The sequence below is a fragment of the Macrobrachium nipponense genome, chromosome 8 (assembly GCF_015104395.2).
Source record: "Macrobrachium nipponense isolate FS-2020 chromosome 8, ASM1510439v2, whole genome shotgun sequence".
Lineage (NCBI taxonomy): Eukaryota > Metazoa > Arthropoda > Malacostraca > Decapoda > Palaemonidae > Macrobrachium > Macrobrachium nipponense.
In genome coordinates this window covers 2,256,492-2,273,676 of record NC_087203.1, presented here as the reverse complement: position 1 = coordinate 2,273,676, position 17,185 = coordinate 2,256,492, and the positions used below count along the sequence as shown (strand labels likewise).

The 17,185-nt window shown below is 37.3% G+C and overlaps 1 protein-coding gene across 1 annotated transcript in view; it reads left to right on the top strand.

The window, feature by feature from the left end:
- The window catches only part of LOC135223343 (reelin-like), a 484,942-nt gene that overhangs the window by 420,056 nt on the left and 47,701 nt on the right, over positions 1-17,185 (top strand). The window contains 2 exon segments of the mRNA XM_064261806.1: positions 11,170-11,278; positions 16,273-16,390. Coding sequence (XP_064117876.1) covers positions 11,170-11,278; positions 16,273-16,390 — 227 coding nt within the window.

The window sequence follows — 17,185 nt, the reverse complement described above, 5'->3', positions numbered from 1 at the left end:
AAAGTGTCATCAAAACAAGTCAAGAATTCCAATTGTATGTGGAGACATTGAATCCATCTGAGAGAAAAGAAATCATAATCTTCAGAAATCAAATAAGATGGATGAGCATAAAAACAATGGAAATGAAATGAAAATACTCTTGTATACATGGGAGAAAAAAATGATTCAAAATTCAAATGTCTTCCACCAAAAACAGTTTTCAAACAGAGCACATGGACAATGTTCAATGTTCAATAATACATCTCTTCACTCCAACACTAAATAGTCTTTACCTTTGCGTGGGTCTCTGTTCACCCTCCCTCCGGCTTGAATCACTTATTGCCACTTCTGCTGGTCTACTAATAATTGGCTTTCGATTTGCAATCGGAATATATTTCGTTTTGCACATGCCCTGATGGCCGTATGAACTCAAACACACGAGTGCTCTCACAGTTCTGTTTGCATTCTTTTGTGACGTAATGATGAGGTGACACTTGCACTGCTCTAGTCACATAGCCACTCGCTGGGTCAACTTGCACACGCACTCTCTCGTCTCCTTGATTTGATCTGCTTTACTTTCGTCGGTATCTTCCGATCATTCCCCCAAAATAGTTTTTCCAAAACATTCCGATCTCTCCTTGACAGAGTCCGTTGCTCCCGATTTTTTTTTACGGTGGTTCCATTCTTCAGACACGTAGTAACCCGAAAATCGTCTTAAGCCGGAACGCGTCGGAAAAATATATTAAAATCTTTAAAAAATTATGATAGCCTTACTTTTAATCCTTTGGGTATATATACTGTATGTTGTTTCTTGATGTTTTACCTGCAATCTGGAGTTGATTTTTATCCAAAATCTGGTGGTTCTGGAATGTAAAAATACACAATTAGTACAAAGCATATTGCACAAAGTAATGTATGCAATAAAGTAGGGTATGAAGAGTAAAATAGTAGTGTGCATGTATAGTACATTTTGTTGTACCGTACAATAAATGTCAAATACGGGTTTTACTGTAATTTGTACCAAAGCCTGTACTAGTAGGTATAAAAGATAAAAAAAAAACATTGAATTCCTTTCTTTTAATGTGAAGTTGTCGTGCTACTTAACCCTGGACAAAGTTTCTGTGGTCACATCATTCAGGGATTCTGGAATGTAAAAATCTACTATTAGTTTATAGTTCTGTGTGCAATAAAGTAAACAGTAGTAGTACTATTACAGTATTCTATAGAATATAAAATGTATAAAAGTGAACAAAGTTAGGAATTCCTTACCAATTTTTAGTGATTCTCAATGCACTTACAGCCGTAGGCTAGGTTGTGGGAGACAGAGATGTGCGTGTGTAGGGAACCTGCAACGATAAGGATAAAATTATACAGGGTATGTTTACAGTAATAGAAGGTCTGCGTCAGTTCAGGTATTTCACAGAGCTATGTTCAGTACAGTACAAAAATATGAAAATAAAAAAAGATTAATTCCTTATCTAATTTCAATGGGATTTTTAAAGATGACAGTCTAGGATGAGGGAGCTCTAAAAAAAGTGATGGGCAGTCTGGAATGATATAGAATATTAACGTTCAGTATGTAACCACATAAGTATTAGTAGCTATACTATTTTATAAAATGTACTGTTACGTACTAACAATTTATAACAAAAATAGTTAGGAATTCCTTGCCTTGAGTGAATTGAAAGAGGTCGGCTACATGAGGAAGTGCACAGTTACAGTAACAGTAGAGGTCAGGGTAAACGTGCAAGTCAGTCTGGAATGATAATGTACATATGGTTAGTAAAGTATGAATTATTACACCAATAAAATGTACTATAACAATTCATAAAATAGAAAAAATAAAAGTTTCTTTACCAAATTTTAGAGGTTGGCTTGCTTACTGGGATGGGCCTTTGGTACAGTAGATGAGAATGGGTGGGTTATAGAGTGGAATCTGCAGGTGCTTGGGAGTCTGGAATGATAAAGATAAAAATAATAGAGTATGTACAGTTTTACTACAGTACGTGGTAGTATTTACTGTAAGTTTAATACAATTTAAAACTATAACAATAGAGAGGTGATAGGTTTAGCTGATTTGGTTTATGAAGAGGTTCCATCTGGATCTGGAATGAATAATAATGATAACAGTTATGTAAAGTTACAGCACATAAGTGGAAGTACGTAATGTACTTGCAATTTTTATAAAATTTATACAATTTACAAATTATTAAAAAAAATTCCTTACCTGATGAAGTTCCAGACATCAAAACAGTGAAGGGGAACCTCAGGGTCATCTGAGCCCATATCATCATTATCATAGACTTCTGGAATGATACATAATGAAAACAATTAGGTTATGCTAAAGTAAATACATCATAGTATATATATACAAACAATGTACAGCATGAAAATGAAAAAAAAATTAAATTATGTTGATTAAGAATTCCTTACCTAATCCAGATGCCCAATCCAGATTCCCCCTTCAGGAGAATCTGGATTGGGCATCATTTCTGCAATGATGCAAACGATAGAAATTATTGGGTTATGCTGTATATGTACTATAGTGAATATATGTTACAGTAGCCTACACTTATTACAATAAAGATATGGTTTGACCCAGGGAAAATTGCAATATTAATGAAACTTGGATTTTGGTTTCCTTTATGCAAGAGAAACAGCATTAAAAATTTCATTTAATATAACTGGTGGAACATAGTTTTTAAGAGGGAGCAAAAATGTGACGTCAATCTAGAAGGAAAACTCATGAATTTAAATATCTTAGGCAGTTTCAATGCTATTTTTACACATTTTTTCTTGTTTTCCTGGGTTTTAGGGGTAGCTCTTTCCAATAAAATAGAACACTTCATGATGGCACTGCTCCTCCTCATATCCTAAACTAATTTAACCCCACCCTAACCCCCACAAAAAATTCATCAAAATAAAATCCTCTAGGCATATGTTTATTTTTTTTATTTATTTATTTTTTTTTATTTTTTTTTTTTTTGCATGAAGTCTATGTATTTTAGCATTGTATGTCTTCATTAAATTACCATGAAAGACAAAGTATAGAATATTAAATGTTTATTCTGCTTGTGCAAACACAAGCTGCCAAGATTTAATACAGTCAGTTATTATAGTATCTCTAATCTGTGTCAGATTCTTCATCCTGTTCATCTCCTAATGTATTTAAAAACACTTCCCTGCATTGTGAGCACGACATGGAGCAGTGAAGACCTTGAAGACAGCACTTGCAGCTTAATGTGCTGCAGTTAGTCTTACACTGACATCTGATAAGTTCTAGATTAAATTTTGGAGCAATGTCATTTTCAGACTGAATTGGAACAAGTCTTCCATCACAAACCTTCCAGCCCCAATCCTCGGGATTAAGGGAATTGCCCTTCCACTCTTGGACCTGGTGGTACTCTCTGAGACTGTGATCAGCCGTTGATGTTGGTGTTGATGTTGGTGGGAGCTTCTGAGGGTGAACAGAGGTCTTGCTTCGGGCAACAAGTGTAAAAAATTTGCATAGTCTAGGAGCATTCAAAGTATCATTTTCATTCCCCTTGAAAACACAAACCAAAGCTTTTTTACGACAGGTTGTAAAGCAGCATGTTTTGTAGAATTTGAATTATAGAAGACATCTGCTTGCTCGGAAATTTCAACCCTCCTTCATCAACGTCAGTGAAACACCTTTGCCAATCCTAAATATCCTTGAAGTAGTATTGCATCCCAAGATGGCATGAAAAAAGAGAATATTGCAGGTTACACTATCTACAAGACCCTGCCTAGTCTTTCTCACATCCAAGTACTTGGTTCTGGCATGAAGTACAGATTAGCATCTTTTGCATGGGAGCAAAGAAGTACAATCCCCATCAACTACAATAGGAACCTTTTGTGGTGTGGAAACAGCTGTTTGGACAATCAACAGATCTGCATCTCCTTGTGCATTGTGAACTTCAACTCCATCTGCCTGTAGTTTCTCAGCTAAGAGGTTGATGAATTGCTGCTTGTTTTCCCAATTTGATAAGACTTCTTGCTTCTTCACTTTAAGGACCATCCCCCCAGGTCAAAGTCACCCTTCTTTTAGGTCAGCAATTCCTTCTTCTTTGTGCTTGATCTTTGGTTGATAGAATGAGCTATACTTGTCCATAATGTAATCAGAGTAGTTCTGTGCAATAGCAATTTATGTTTTGCCAGTGTCCCAAGGTATTCTCTGTAGCAAAGCATCTCCATCTAGAACAAATACACAGTTCTAGGGGACATCCACAGCAGTCACTAAATCCCACATCGGTTTAGCCAGCTGTGGCGTTTGCAGGTAGAATTACATTTGTTGTTTCAAATAGTGCGGGTGGACATTCACGAAGTTCATAGTCTAGATCCTCAGGTAGTTGTTCAGCTTGTGTTCCTGCAATCCCCAACCTTTGAACTTTGAAAGAGTAACTGAGGATCTATTTTAATGGTTTCCTCATTGCTTAGCTTGAGAGTCGATTTTGAATCCATGAGAACTGCCTGAGATTTCTTCTTGAAGGGAAATCCGATAACCTTTTCTCCTTTCATCTTCTTAAGAATATTATGACTTATTTCTTTTGCATTGTCAACATTTGTGGATGTATTGGCTGTAACACCATTAACTATATTAACTAGTCCTTCACTTCCTAAGAATGGGCTCTTCAGTTCTAGTAGGCTCAGAATCTCCAATGTGTCAGACGTATCCCTTTTGAGACATGCGTGTTGTAGGTCTTTGTGTTGCTCATTGGTCTCATAATTCACTTTTGTCAGTTGTTGCATTGCAAGATTGACTTCAGATGTAACATGATTTGACATCACCCACACCATTCCTTGTCCTCAGGTGAGGCCACCTGTACTTTTCATGCTACGCATCAATACTTGTTGATTATGAGATCAGGTGGGAGTTCAGCCCTGAATTCATCAGACCTGCAGACAACTTAGAGGCCATCTTCAATTAAATGCTTATGAATTTCTGGGTGATTCTTCATTAAACAATCCATTTTATTCAGGTACACGTTCAAGGATTTGACGTACAGGTTTTGGCCAGCAGAAGAGAGAAATGGTATCATTTACCTCAATGTATCAAGATGAAGCGACCAATTTCCTGTTCTTTCAGTAATAATAGATTCTCCATCGCCTTATATTGTAGCCACAGCTGTGCAGTTCGATCACCCTTCAGTTCTAATTTTTCCTTTTGTAGGCATTCAGCTATAAATTTTAGATACTTGGACTCCTCCAACTCTATTGCCTCCCTCAGTACATCTGGAGTTTCAGAATTTTCGTCAGAAGAACTATCGGTAATTTCACTATCAGTTTCATCAGGTGTAGTATCTTTTGATGGTAATTTTAAGGGCTCCATCAACTCTGTAATGTCTTCGACCAGCATGTGCAACAGCTTTTCCATTCAACATCTCTGGTATTGCATTTTCTGCATAAACTAGCTCAAACAATTCTTCAAGGCATGATCCTATCATCAGATCCCATATTAAAATGAGGAAGCTCATGCGGATATGAGAACTGCCAAGTTGAAGAGACTTGAGTTGACTCCCTTCAGTTTGTTAGTGCTTAGAATGCTTAGAAATATACAGCAGAAATGCATGAAAAACATCATTTTGGGGTACGAGACCCCTAAATTAGAGAATTGGTTGCATTTTAAAACCTATTTCATCTGAAAGGCAAGGTTAGATAATATAGGATTTGGCACCTGTTGCATCTCAGCTTGAAAACTCAAGGAAGCAACGAGATTCAAAAGTATATTTAACAAGGATTTATGTAAACAGAGACTTGGAAAACCATGGTACTAAATTCGCCAGGCTAACTGTTTTATAAAAAAATTATCAATAACACAATTCATATTACAGTAAACAAAATAAAAAAGTTCAAAATCCCTTATAGACTAGGAGTGGCAGGTGGTGTTGGAGACTTCTTCTTGAAGAAAGTGGCAAGCCTAGATTGCACACTTTTCTTCATCTGCTTCCTCTTCGACGTCTATTTGTAAAAAATTACCAAATCCATGAACCCTCTGTGAATCTTGTCATATCTGTCAATGTTAGGTCCTTCTTCTTCTCCCTCAAAATATGCCAAAGTTCCCTCCAGATGAGTAAAACCCTCTGACAAGTCTTTGGCAGTTAATGTTCTGGGCTTTGGGTCTGGTACCTTTAAATCCTCTTGAATCATCTGCTTCTCCAGCTCAATGAGGTCCTCCAGTGACAACTCCTCTCCAGCAGCTCAGTGACATCCTCAGCTTCCAAGTCCAATTTTAGCCTCTTGCTTAACCCAACGATTTTCCTCGCCATTCTCAACATCTTCTGCCTGATCAAACTCTTCAAAACTGTGCACAAACTGTGGACACAGTTTCTTCCAGGCCCCATTCAAAATTGTTGTCATCACCTCGTCCCAACCACTTGCAATATTCTTCGCCGCATCTGGGATGTTGTAGTCTTTCCAAAATTGCTTCGAAGTATTGCCTTCCCCAGGTAGTATGCTTTGATGTTAGCAATGACTCCCTGGTCCATCGGCTGTATGAGCGATGTTGTATATTCAGGTGCATATTGCTCCAATTTGCAGGGTGACCAGGGCATTGTCTAAAACCAGCAGGACCTTAAAAGGGAGACACTTCGAGGCACAATAACGTTCCACTGCTGGCACAAAGTGATCATTAAACCAGTCTTCGAAGACCATGAAGGTAACCCAAGCCTTCTTGTTAGACTTCCAAATGACGATGAGTTGGCTCTTGAAAATGCACTTGAAAGCCCTGGGATTGTCTGCCAAATACACTGGCAAGGACTTAAGCTTCTAGTCCCCACTAGCATTGGCCCCAAAGAATAAACACAAGATGCTATTGCCTCTTGACTTTCCTACTGTAGTCTGTCAAAATGGAAATGAATATTTATGACTAAGCTGCATATTTCTTTTCTATTTTATGATACATTTGTTTATTTACAGTTTTTAGGTAAAATTATGCACTTCAATCAGAGGTCATATACAGGAGTTCTTATTACTGTTTAACAAAAGATAACCGTCATCTGTGGGTAGGATAGGCCTAGGAAAACTTGACCTTCGGCCTCTTGGACAAAAGATGAATTTCCGAGACGTAGTATAGAAAATAAATAACGTGTTCCATGGCTTACAGTTTCAGAAAACTCGATTGTGCCAAAGAAACTTAGACGCATTTTTTACTTGCTCAGCTTGAGGTGTTATGTTATTATGGTAATGAAATGCAAACTATTTCCAGGTCGTGAAGAAAGACATATACGGTAGCTATAATAAAATGTTATTCAGTATTTCTAATAATTCATATATTATTTATTTGTCCGAGATTAAAAGAAATTACATAAGCAATGCTAATACTATCAAAACCAGAAAGTACTGCACGCCCTGAAATACTGTTTGTCATCGAAATATCCTGTGAAACAGCTAGGTAGAGCATATGTACTGTTTACGTTACTAGGTACTCTAATCAAGTTTTTCAGTTGACTTGTATGTCAGTCAAAAAACCTTATTATATATCAAAATCAGTTAACTTGGAAAAGCTTAAAGAAAAGTATTTTTTAAATAAATCAAGTCGCAAAACTAGTCATCAATATGGTGCATCAGCTGAAGTCATTTTATGGCACTACAGTTAATGAAGAGAAGCAAATGTGCTTAGCACAACAGCCAAAACAAACCCAGTACAATCTCACTGTGCTTTTATTCTAAACCCAAATATCTTTATTATATTTGGTGATAATACTCATAGATATAAAAGCCTAGATGCCGCATCGGCCGGACAGACATACGTCATCAGGTCCGCCATCTTGGCGCGGTAATTCAAACAATGCAGCAGTCTGCAGTATATGACGTTTTTTCGCCACTATTCGCTTAATATTGCACGGATTTTCTTGTCTGATGGTTTGTTACAAAGCTTACATAATTCCCTACAAGAATCTAATAAAATAAAGTTGTTCCTTATTGTTTGAAAGTTAACTTGCAATGACTTTGTTTTAGCAGGTAGGGGGAAAGGGGGCTAGTTGTACACAAATGTTAATATTTACCCATAACTATTGCTGTAAACAATAATTTGAAATGCTGTGATAAGACAAATTACTAAAGTAGGCCTACAGCTATGGATCTGTGCAACTTAAGTAAAATCTTTGTGTCTCGAAGTGCTCTGTTAAAAAATCCCCCAATATAATTTTTGGCACAGGCCTACAAGTTTAAGTCATAAAACTGTAGGGTTGAGCCTAAAATAAACTACAGTAGGCCCTAGAATAACTAGGATTTCTGTGTTATCTAGCCTGCTCCTTTGAGCCTTGGGGGGTGGGGGTTCTTCCAATTTTTTGGAACGGGATGCTCCTCAGTGAATTCTGACCTCTAGACCTGGCTTTGGAAAATTTAGGGGGGATCAAGAGACCTCGTCTAGTGGCAAAAGTGACCTATCTCTAGACCTAATTTTATATGGTGAAATAATTATATAGAACTTAAATTTTTCACAAAACTAACTTTAATTTGCTCAGACTAGGATATATCATTATGGCAGGCATTAACAGTTCAATATAGCTCACCTCTAGACCTGTGTTGTCAAGGACCCAAATTATTATACCTTATTTGGGATAAGGGCCTGGGCCATCTCTATACTTCTACCCTTCCAGAAGGGGACCCATCTCTAGACCAAGATTGCCAAAATGAGCCAATCCTGACGAGCAACCCTGTATACCCGGTCATAGTACAGTACCCCCCCCCCCCCACACACCCACCCACCCACCGAGCCTTTCAGCCTAGGCCACAATCATAAGGCCAGTCTAATTTTTTTTCAGCTAACTGTTCATTGGTTTGGTCACGCATGAAAATTTAAAGCTATGGGTGGCCTTATGGGTCATTAAGCCTAAACTTTGAAGTAACAACTCTCAAAATGTATTGCACAATGATTTATTTTCATGATATTTGTTCTTACATTGAATGTATATATAACATTTATTGTACATCTGTGCATTTATTTATAAATATTCCCAGCAGTTTAAACAAGTATTTTTTTTCATGCTGGTTCCACAGTTAATGATACTACATTGTAATGATAATCTATATACATTGATATGAAATTAGCAGGCCCAGGCTATATCAAAACATCAACAAAAACTCATTATGTGCCTCGCTTGGCCATTTAGTTCTTATTACAAGGATCAGATTAACACTTTAATATTACATAGCTATAATGCAGTGAAAGAAATCTAGAAACATCAAATTAGAGTCCAACATACACGATTTACCCTATTGACCTAATGGCCCTTAAACAATATTGTTTTAACCATTTTTTTTGTAGGCTGTCTTATCACAGCATTTCAAATTATTGTTTACAGCAGTTATGGGTAAATATTAACATTTGTGTACAACTAGCCCCCTTCCCCCTACCTGCTAAAACAAAGTCATTGCAAGTTAACTTTCAAACAATAAGGAACAACTTTATTTTATTAGATCTTTGTAGGGAATTATGTAAGCTTTGTAACGAGCCATCAGACAAGAAAAAATCCGTGCAATTAAGCGAATAGTGGCGAAAAAAACGTCATATACTGCAGACTGCTGCATTGTTTGAATTACCGCGCCAAGATGGCGGGCCTGATGACGTGCGCCAGCCTATTCAGCTAGCGGCCGATGCGGCATCTAGGCTTTTATATCTGTGATAATACTGATACTCATGAAGGTAAAAACCACAAGAGTGCCGAACACTGAATTACTGAACTATAATATTTGAGTGCAGGTGTAGGATAACAGTATCATGAGTATACTTACTTGTAGGGCTATATCTAAACTGTTTCAATTTACCTTGTCTATGTAGTGTAAAAAAAAAAAAAAAACATGTAGACTGCAAGGGCTTCACAGGATCTACTTGTCTCTAAGCCGCCTGTAAAAGTTTTGGTAAATTAGGTAAATGTATTGCAACCTTATTTTTTTATGTTACGGTTTTTTCCTCATTTACCTAGACAAAAATGTGGTGTCTTAAAGGCTGGAGCGTCTTCGACGCCAGGAAATGTGAGATATATATAATATATATATATATATATATATATATATATATATATATATATATATATATATATATATATATATAAAAGGTGACTTCATTGCTCACTCAAGCATTCACACCTACTCTCTTTAATACCACTCAGCAGCAGTCAGGTAATTCTGACTGACTTGGGCAATCTAGAAATATCTGGATAAAGCAGATGACATAACACATATATATACAATTGTTGTTAACATTCTTTTAATCGAAATGACAAATTAATAATACTTCACTAATACTATCAGCACATATTTCTGAAAACTACTCTTACTTTCAAAATTAACATATGCTTTGTTAATGTATCTCGAAATGCAGTCTTTACATTTTTTTTGTTTGACATTGCAACACAAAAACAGTGCTAATGGGAACTATTCAAAAGAAAAGAATTTCATGAATTATTCTTCGACAGCCACAAACTGAGTAGAATGACAGCAAAGTTCTCTCTTTAAAAAGGAATAGCAGAATTTTTCCTACAAAAAATCTGCACTGAAAAGTGAGATAACAGTTGCCACTTTTTCTGGGATGATCAAATTTAAGGGAGGCATAGCCCGGCTTAACTTTCATGTTTGTTTAAGCTTGTCTAGTTCAAGTATTAAGTTGAACAGTATGGTTACAATTTAAAATAGTGTGTCCTCTTTAATGTTGTAAGCCCCTCAAGACCTACAAGGCTGGTAGCGTTCTCTATGTTGAATGTGTGGTTGCATGTGTAATCTCATTGGGGATCATTTTCCAAGCTTTCGACATCAAACAATAACTTGGACATTCCCCTTACACGTAATGCCAACAGTTAACACAAAACAGCAAATGGGAAGGGGACCAGATCGGTTCCTGCACATAATTGAACTTGTTTATAGCTCTGGCATTCAAAAACCACCAATTGGCTTTCTGTTTGGTCACTTCATTCAGTGAGCTTTGAAACCATAATAGGTGACATGTTAATGAGTTAACATATTAGCGGTAAAGGGGATCTCAGAGAGAGTTCTCAGTCAGCAGCAGGATATCTGCTTAATGTTATAATGTTAAAACCTAATCCCTGGTCAAAACAGCCTCACCTGTTGTCTATAGTCTGTTTAATATGTGTTGATATTCAATGAACTTTCTGGTTAAAACTTATAGATTTTCAATTCTATTAATGATGATTTTATTTCTTATTGTTACAGGAATTCGATGGCAGCTTCTAAGAGAGTTAGACTATCGGCTTTACACCACTCCAAATGAAGAATATATCTTAATACCACCTGAGGCAAGATCACCTGCGACATCGTTTAGGTATCTTTCAGCCTTTCTGATCAGTTCTTATGACTCAAATATGCTCTCTTGCAACGATGTTAGCGTCCCTACTTTAAATGTTACATTCTATGATCCGTGACCATCCTTCGTAAATCCAGTGACAAAGACAGCCAAAATAATTGGTAAATGAATTTACCCTATAAAAATGTGTTGAAATAGTAGTTACATAAAATGAGTATTTTTAGGCATAACACTCTTCTTTTGCAGTTCATCTATAAAGTTCAGAGTACGTGGTTTCATCAGTAGAAACTGAAAGTTCGATGTACCTTTCCTGGTAACTTGAAATTTGTGCGGTGTTCCTTTAATAATGAAAAAAATTCTGTCGTTCTCTAAAGCCATTACCATAATGTCCATTTAATATATTCTCAAGTATTTCTGATACTAATTCTATACAAAACTTTCACGTCAGAATGACAGATTTTCAAGATCAAGGGACTTCTGCGTCTGAAATACTATATTATCGCAGCTATTTAGCGAAAAAGCTGCAAACAATATTGACACCAAATGGAGAGCAGAGATTCCTCATATCTGTTGATATGGCAAAACCTTTCAGTACCAGGAGGAACAGCCGGAGAAATCATTAATGAGAAAATCTCTTTGTTTTGGACAATTTCAAAACTGCTAAATTCCAAGCCGGCAAATACAGTTCCAGGACCCCCTCGAAAAGCAACAGTAGCTTTAGTCCTAAATCTGCGACCCTCAGGGCTCAAGAGAACTAAAATTCTTTAGGTAATCAGTGAATGACTCTTTGAAAGCAAGGACTTAAAAGAATGAGTAACATGAGTAACTTAATGACGTAATGGAGTTTTATCTAAATAATAAAGTGACACTTTCGATGGTTGGTTGGTTGATTGATAAGTATGAATTAAGCTGGCATTACGCGAACATAAGCCATTGATCAGTGGAGTTATGTAAAGAGAGTTAAGGTGCCAGAGTAAGTAAAAAGGTATTGTTTGGACTTCTGGTCTATGGCAACCCACTGAGGTGCGAAGGTGTGAAATAGTTGAATCATTCATAACTATCCGAGTCTAATTTTTCCTCCAATATTATGCCTTCAGGTAATATTTCTGTTAGATAGGATTCTAAAGAGACGTTTCCTATATAGTGTTTTATTTATGACTAAAAACAAACACAAAAGATATACAAAGGGGAGTTTAAGTGCTCAACTACATAATAACTTCTTAAAGGTTTGAACACTTATTACATTTTAAATAAATTTTTAGCCGGACACAAACCTGTCAAAATTATAAATCACTGGATTCACACATGAGAACTAATATCAATTTTCCATCGCATAAGTAAAATATTAACAAATTCTTTTATTCAGACTTTATTTCTAATGCAAATTTTGTCATCAACACAAGACGCAATTTTTTTTTACCATGACAAAATTTATTTCTCAAAAAAATATTATGCACCACTAGGCTATCTTTACATTCCTTTGTCAAAGTATCTGCTATCATATCTTCTGTGTCAGGCCAGCTGTAGGAGTCCACAGAATTATCTTCCAACTTTTCTTTCAAATCTGTTATGTTATTTCGAAGTAAACGCTCCTCCACCTGTTTTGTACTACCTATTAGTCTATGGGCTGGAGAGGGGTCTGTGTGCAAGAGAGAGGAAGAGAGTTACTCTTCAGAATTGATAAATATAAGGTCTTGGCTTAAAAAAAAATTGGGTAAATATCTGGGAAGGTGGGCCCTCTCTTGTAATAGCCGTTTGAAAATGACACATTTGAATGAAATTCTCTGCACAATTTCGTCTGATGAAAATTGAGTTTCCCTGTACCACATGCTCTAATTTAGCTAAAATGATGGTCCCAGTGTCCAGACATATAATTTTGGGTCCAAGAAATTCATTTGTGTCATTCAAAAATCAGATGAAAGAATTTTAAGGGCTCATTTCTGGTATTCAAGGTCTTGCCAAATCACATTTCTTTGGTGATTTACTCTCTATGCCTAGTGTTCTGTGTGAAATTTTATATTTGTGCTGTAAGATTTCAAGTGATTTACACCTTAATTAGAAACAAAGTCCCATTCCATCATTTGGAACTTCCACTGTCATGAAAGATCAGGCATGATGGACGGCAAACACCAATTTACATATTTCTCAAAAACCTGTACAATTTTCTCTGAACATGATATGCGTAGATTTAAAGCTTCAGTTGTGGAAATTTTATGTTCCAACAAAGACTTTCTTCTTGAAGGCTACAGTCACAAAATCTAGTGCAATGGAGGACGACTTCGTTTTGTTCAAATGTATCAGCGATGTGTGAACAAAAGTTTTGGACAGTAGCAATGGGCTGCGTTAAGCTCCATGCAGTTTGGAGGATATCCTGTTGGAGGATCCTTGTTAGGTTAAAATTGGGCGCCAGCACTAGCTCAGGGCCAGGCACAGAGGTTAAGGATTGCTGTGGTTCTACGTCCAGGCTGGACGGAGCATGGCACTGGCAGAGTTGAGGTTTGGCTTCCCTGATACGGGTACCGGAGGTGCAAAACTTCTCGGTGTGCCCGTGGTGATGGGAGACAGGGTTTCCTGTCTCTTGTGGAAGGATGAGCCTTCTTGAGGAAGGACAGTGTCCACTGCTCTCAGCTTTCTATGGCAAATGAGGGGACTTGAAGTCTTCCCCTAGGAGGAGGTCGTAACCTCCTGGAATGTAGCTTGCTCCCGGTTTTCCATTTTCGGCAGCAACAGCTCGAAGCTGGAGAAAAAAGGCCTAGTGTGAGGCCACCTTAAGTTAAACTTGAGGTGGTGGGGTGAGGCCACAACGTGTGATGGTGAACAGTTGATCATTGTAAAAGAGCAAGTGTTTACACTCGACACAAAGTCTAATTCGTTATTAAAAGCAAAACAACAATAAATTTTCTGGCAGAATGATAGATACTAGTATGAGGATTGAAATTATTTACGTTAAGACATTGAGATTTACTTAATTTGACTTAAATCGTTACAATAAAAGTTTAAGTGGTGAATTGCTTGCCTTGGGAATGAGAATGGCTAGCAAGGCTAATTCCACGCCTGCGCTGAAAAGCTAAGCGAGCTAGCTGTGGTTGCCAACACATGGAATGAAAGCTAAGTTTACGAATTCCCCTAACACTCCTAGCTAGCTAGTCTTGGTAATACATGCCATGAATCCCTGGCAAAGCACTTCCTAGTTCTAACTAGCACTTTCTGACATCTAACTAACACTGGCTCGAGTCAGGTACAACCTGCTAACACAGAGAATTCGCGGGCATTAATTTGTGTGCCGCTAAATAAAGACTTTTGGCGTTCTGGCCTTTAAACTAATATCTTAGCTGAAACATGTCTTATTTTAAACACTGCTTAAATCATTTCCTAACATACCTAAATGCTAACAATGGTGATAATAATGATAATAAGAATAATAATAATGATAAATCTTACCTACTGCCTTACTCATGTCCTGTTTCCTTGCTGTGTATTTATTTACATTTTCATGCTTTGTAAAAAATCATTTACTGTTATGCTTTTAAGGGATAACGCGATTTACAAATGTAAAGGCTCTAATTCAAAATCCTGGCAAAGTCAGCTACATTTACGACTGTACTGGCAACGTCAATCACTTTTACGTGTGTTGTGTCTTGGCTTGGGGTTTTGTGAATGAAATGGTAAGCCTTGCTGAAAAAGGTCCAACACAACGCACACACATGTAATGAAAGGGGAGTAAGAATGGAGCACTTCTGACTTACTTAGATAACTGTTAAATGTTTTAAGGTCACCATATAAAACCTCAGCCTATTAGATAATAATTTAAGTCTATTTACAAAATGAACATTGAACAGCCTGAGACAACTGAACGGCAGATAGGCCACGTGGAAAGGGCACAGAGTAAATTACTCTATTATTTACAGTAACATGAGAAAGTGGCCGAATTCACAATCAATGCAAAGCTGGTTTCCAAAATGATGATATCTTCTAAGGTAATTAAGTGCTAGCAAGGAGGCAGGGATGCACGGAGTCAGCATTTGGAAATCTGGAAAGGAATTCCAGATTACACACAACATAAAACAAAGACTTCTCGCCTAACATTTTTTTACTAATGCACTATGGAGGGAATTTATCCTTAAATACACACAATGCTGAAGGGATGGGAGAAATCTAGTGCTTAAGTAGAATAGCTCAATGAAGATCTTCGTTGATCTTGGGCAAGTCACAAGGGAAACATGTGATCGCTAGGCAGGATGAAAAGGAGGTTCATTTGAGAAGTTAGAAATTGAATTTGAAAACGTGGGAGAGTTTGTTTAACTCAGAGGAAAAGAACTGGCTATATGAATGTAATTCAGATGTACCTGGATTGCCTTATGGAGCGTAGTTTGATGACATTGGTGTCAGCTTTGTCCGAGTTTTGGGGCGTGCCAGTCAGCGCCTTTGTTAGGCCTATATGGAAGGCTGGATCGGATGTGTGTCTGTCACGAGAGGCTGCGCAGGACTGAGGTCGATCCATGGTGCGGATGATTTGCATTGGGGATAGTTCCCCCCCACCCCCCCACCCGGCCCCCCCCTATTGGCAGGTCATCTGGAAACAGACATACGGCCAGCAAAAGGGTCAAGGTGAAATGGGTCTTAAGAATAGACCTAGGAAGTACCAACATAGCTGCACACTTCCCCTTGTGATAAGTCCCTAGTACTTAACGAATTTTTACCCTCCCGCTACTACGAAGGGCCGGAAATTCCTATTCCCTTGTCTGGCCTGGCCTAAGCTGAGTCCCCTAAATCCTTCCCAAAGTCAGCTGATGTTGGGGGTAAGATGGCTGCTGCTGCTAGCTTGATTTTAATATTAAATACTGGCGAGGCGAGGCGGGAATAAACGTAATATATATATATATATATATATATATATATATATATATATATATATATATATATATGTGTGTGTGTGTGTGTGTGTGTGTGTGTGTGTGTGTGTGTGTGAGTATTATATATATGTAATAATGAAAACTGACATTTTATTTCAGGTTTTGGCAGCCACAACTTGGAACGCCTTCTCCTGCTTGGTCACTGGATAATGTTTACATTGGTGGATCAGAAATCAGTCCTGCGAGACTAATGGACAAATTCGAAGAAGAACCCACAGTAAGTTCAGCTCATTGTGATTATGTACGTACTACTGTGAACGTGCTAGTTTGGCCACTTGAAAGACACAAAAGGGGTTAAAATTAAATTCAAAAAGACATTGATTAATTGCTATGAATCAAATACATTTGCATTCTGAAAACAAAATGTGTCATGCATCCGGAATCGTTAATCCTCTTGAGCATCTAAAAAATAACACACTCGAATCTTTGACCAGGAATCATTCTTATCTGGGAAGTAAACAGACACGAGAAAATACTGACTACTTTTTAGAGGAAAAGGGAAACTAGAAATTCCTTGTCCGTTGATGCATGCTAGTAAACAGGTGCACATTTGAAATCCAGTTTTGCCTTGTATGTAGACATTTTATCCTCAGCAGAGAGTTGTTATTTCTTTAATAGAACGAGAATAGGGTAAATTTACACACCAGGAAGCTCAATATTATTTTAAACATCACAAATGCAGTTGCAGTAACACTATCTAGTACGTCTGTATCACTTTATTTCTTTCTTTTCAAACATTTGTTTGTTAAGCGCTTCAAGTTTTAATCAGGTAAGTAAAGGTCAGAATAAGCTGCATATTTCGGTGTTTTATCCATGAAGATCTGTCTAGAATTGTTTTGATTATGGAAGAAATGTATAGACTGATATGATCTGAGTGGCTCGATAGTCTCTGGCTTAAAATAATAATAATAAATAAAAAAAAATAAAAAAAAAAAGAGCGAGAGATTTGTCCGCTACCAGACTCACCACTTCTGTTTGCTGCCTTAGCTACACCCGGCTGAGGTTGAGCTCT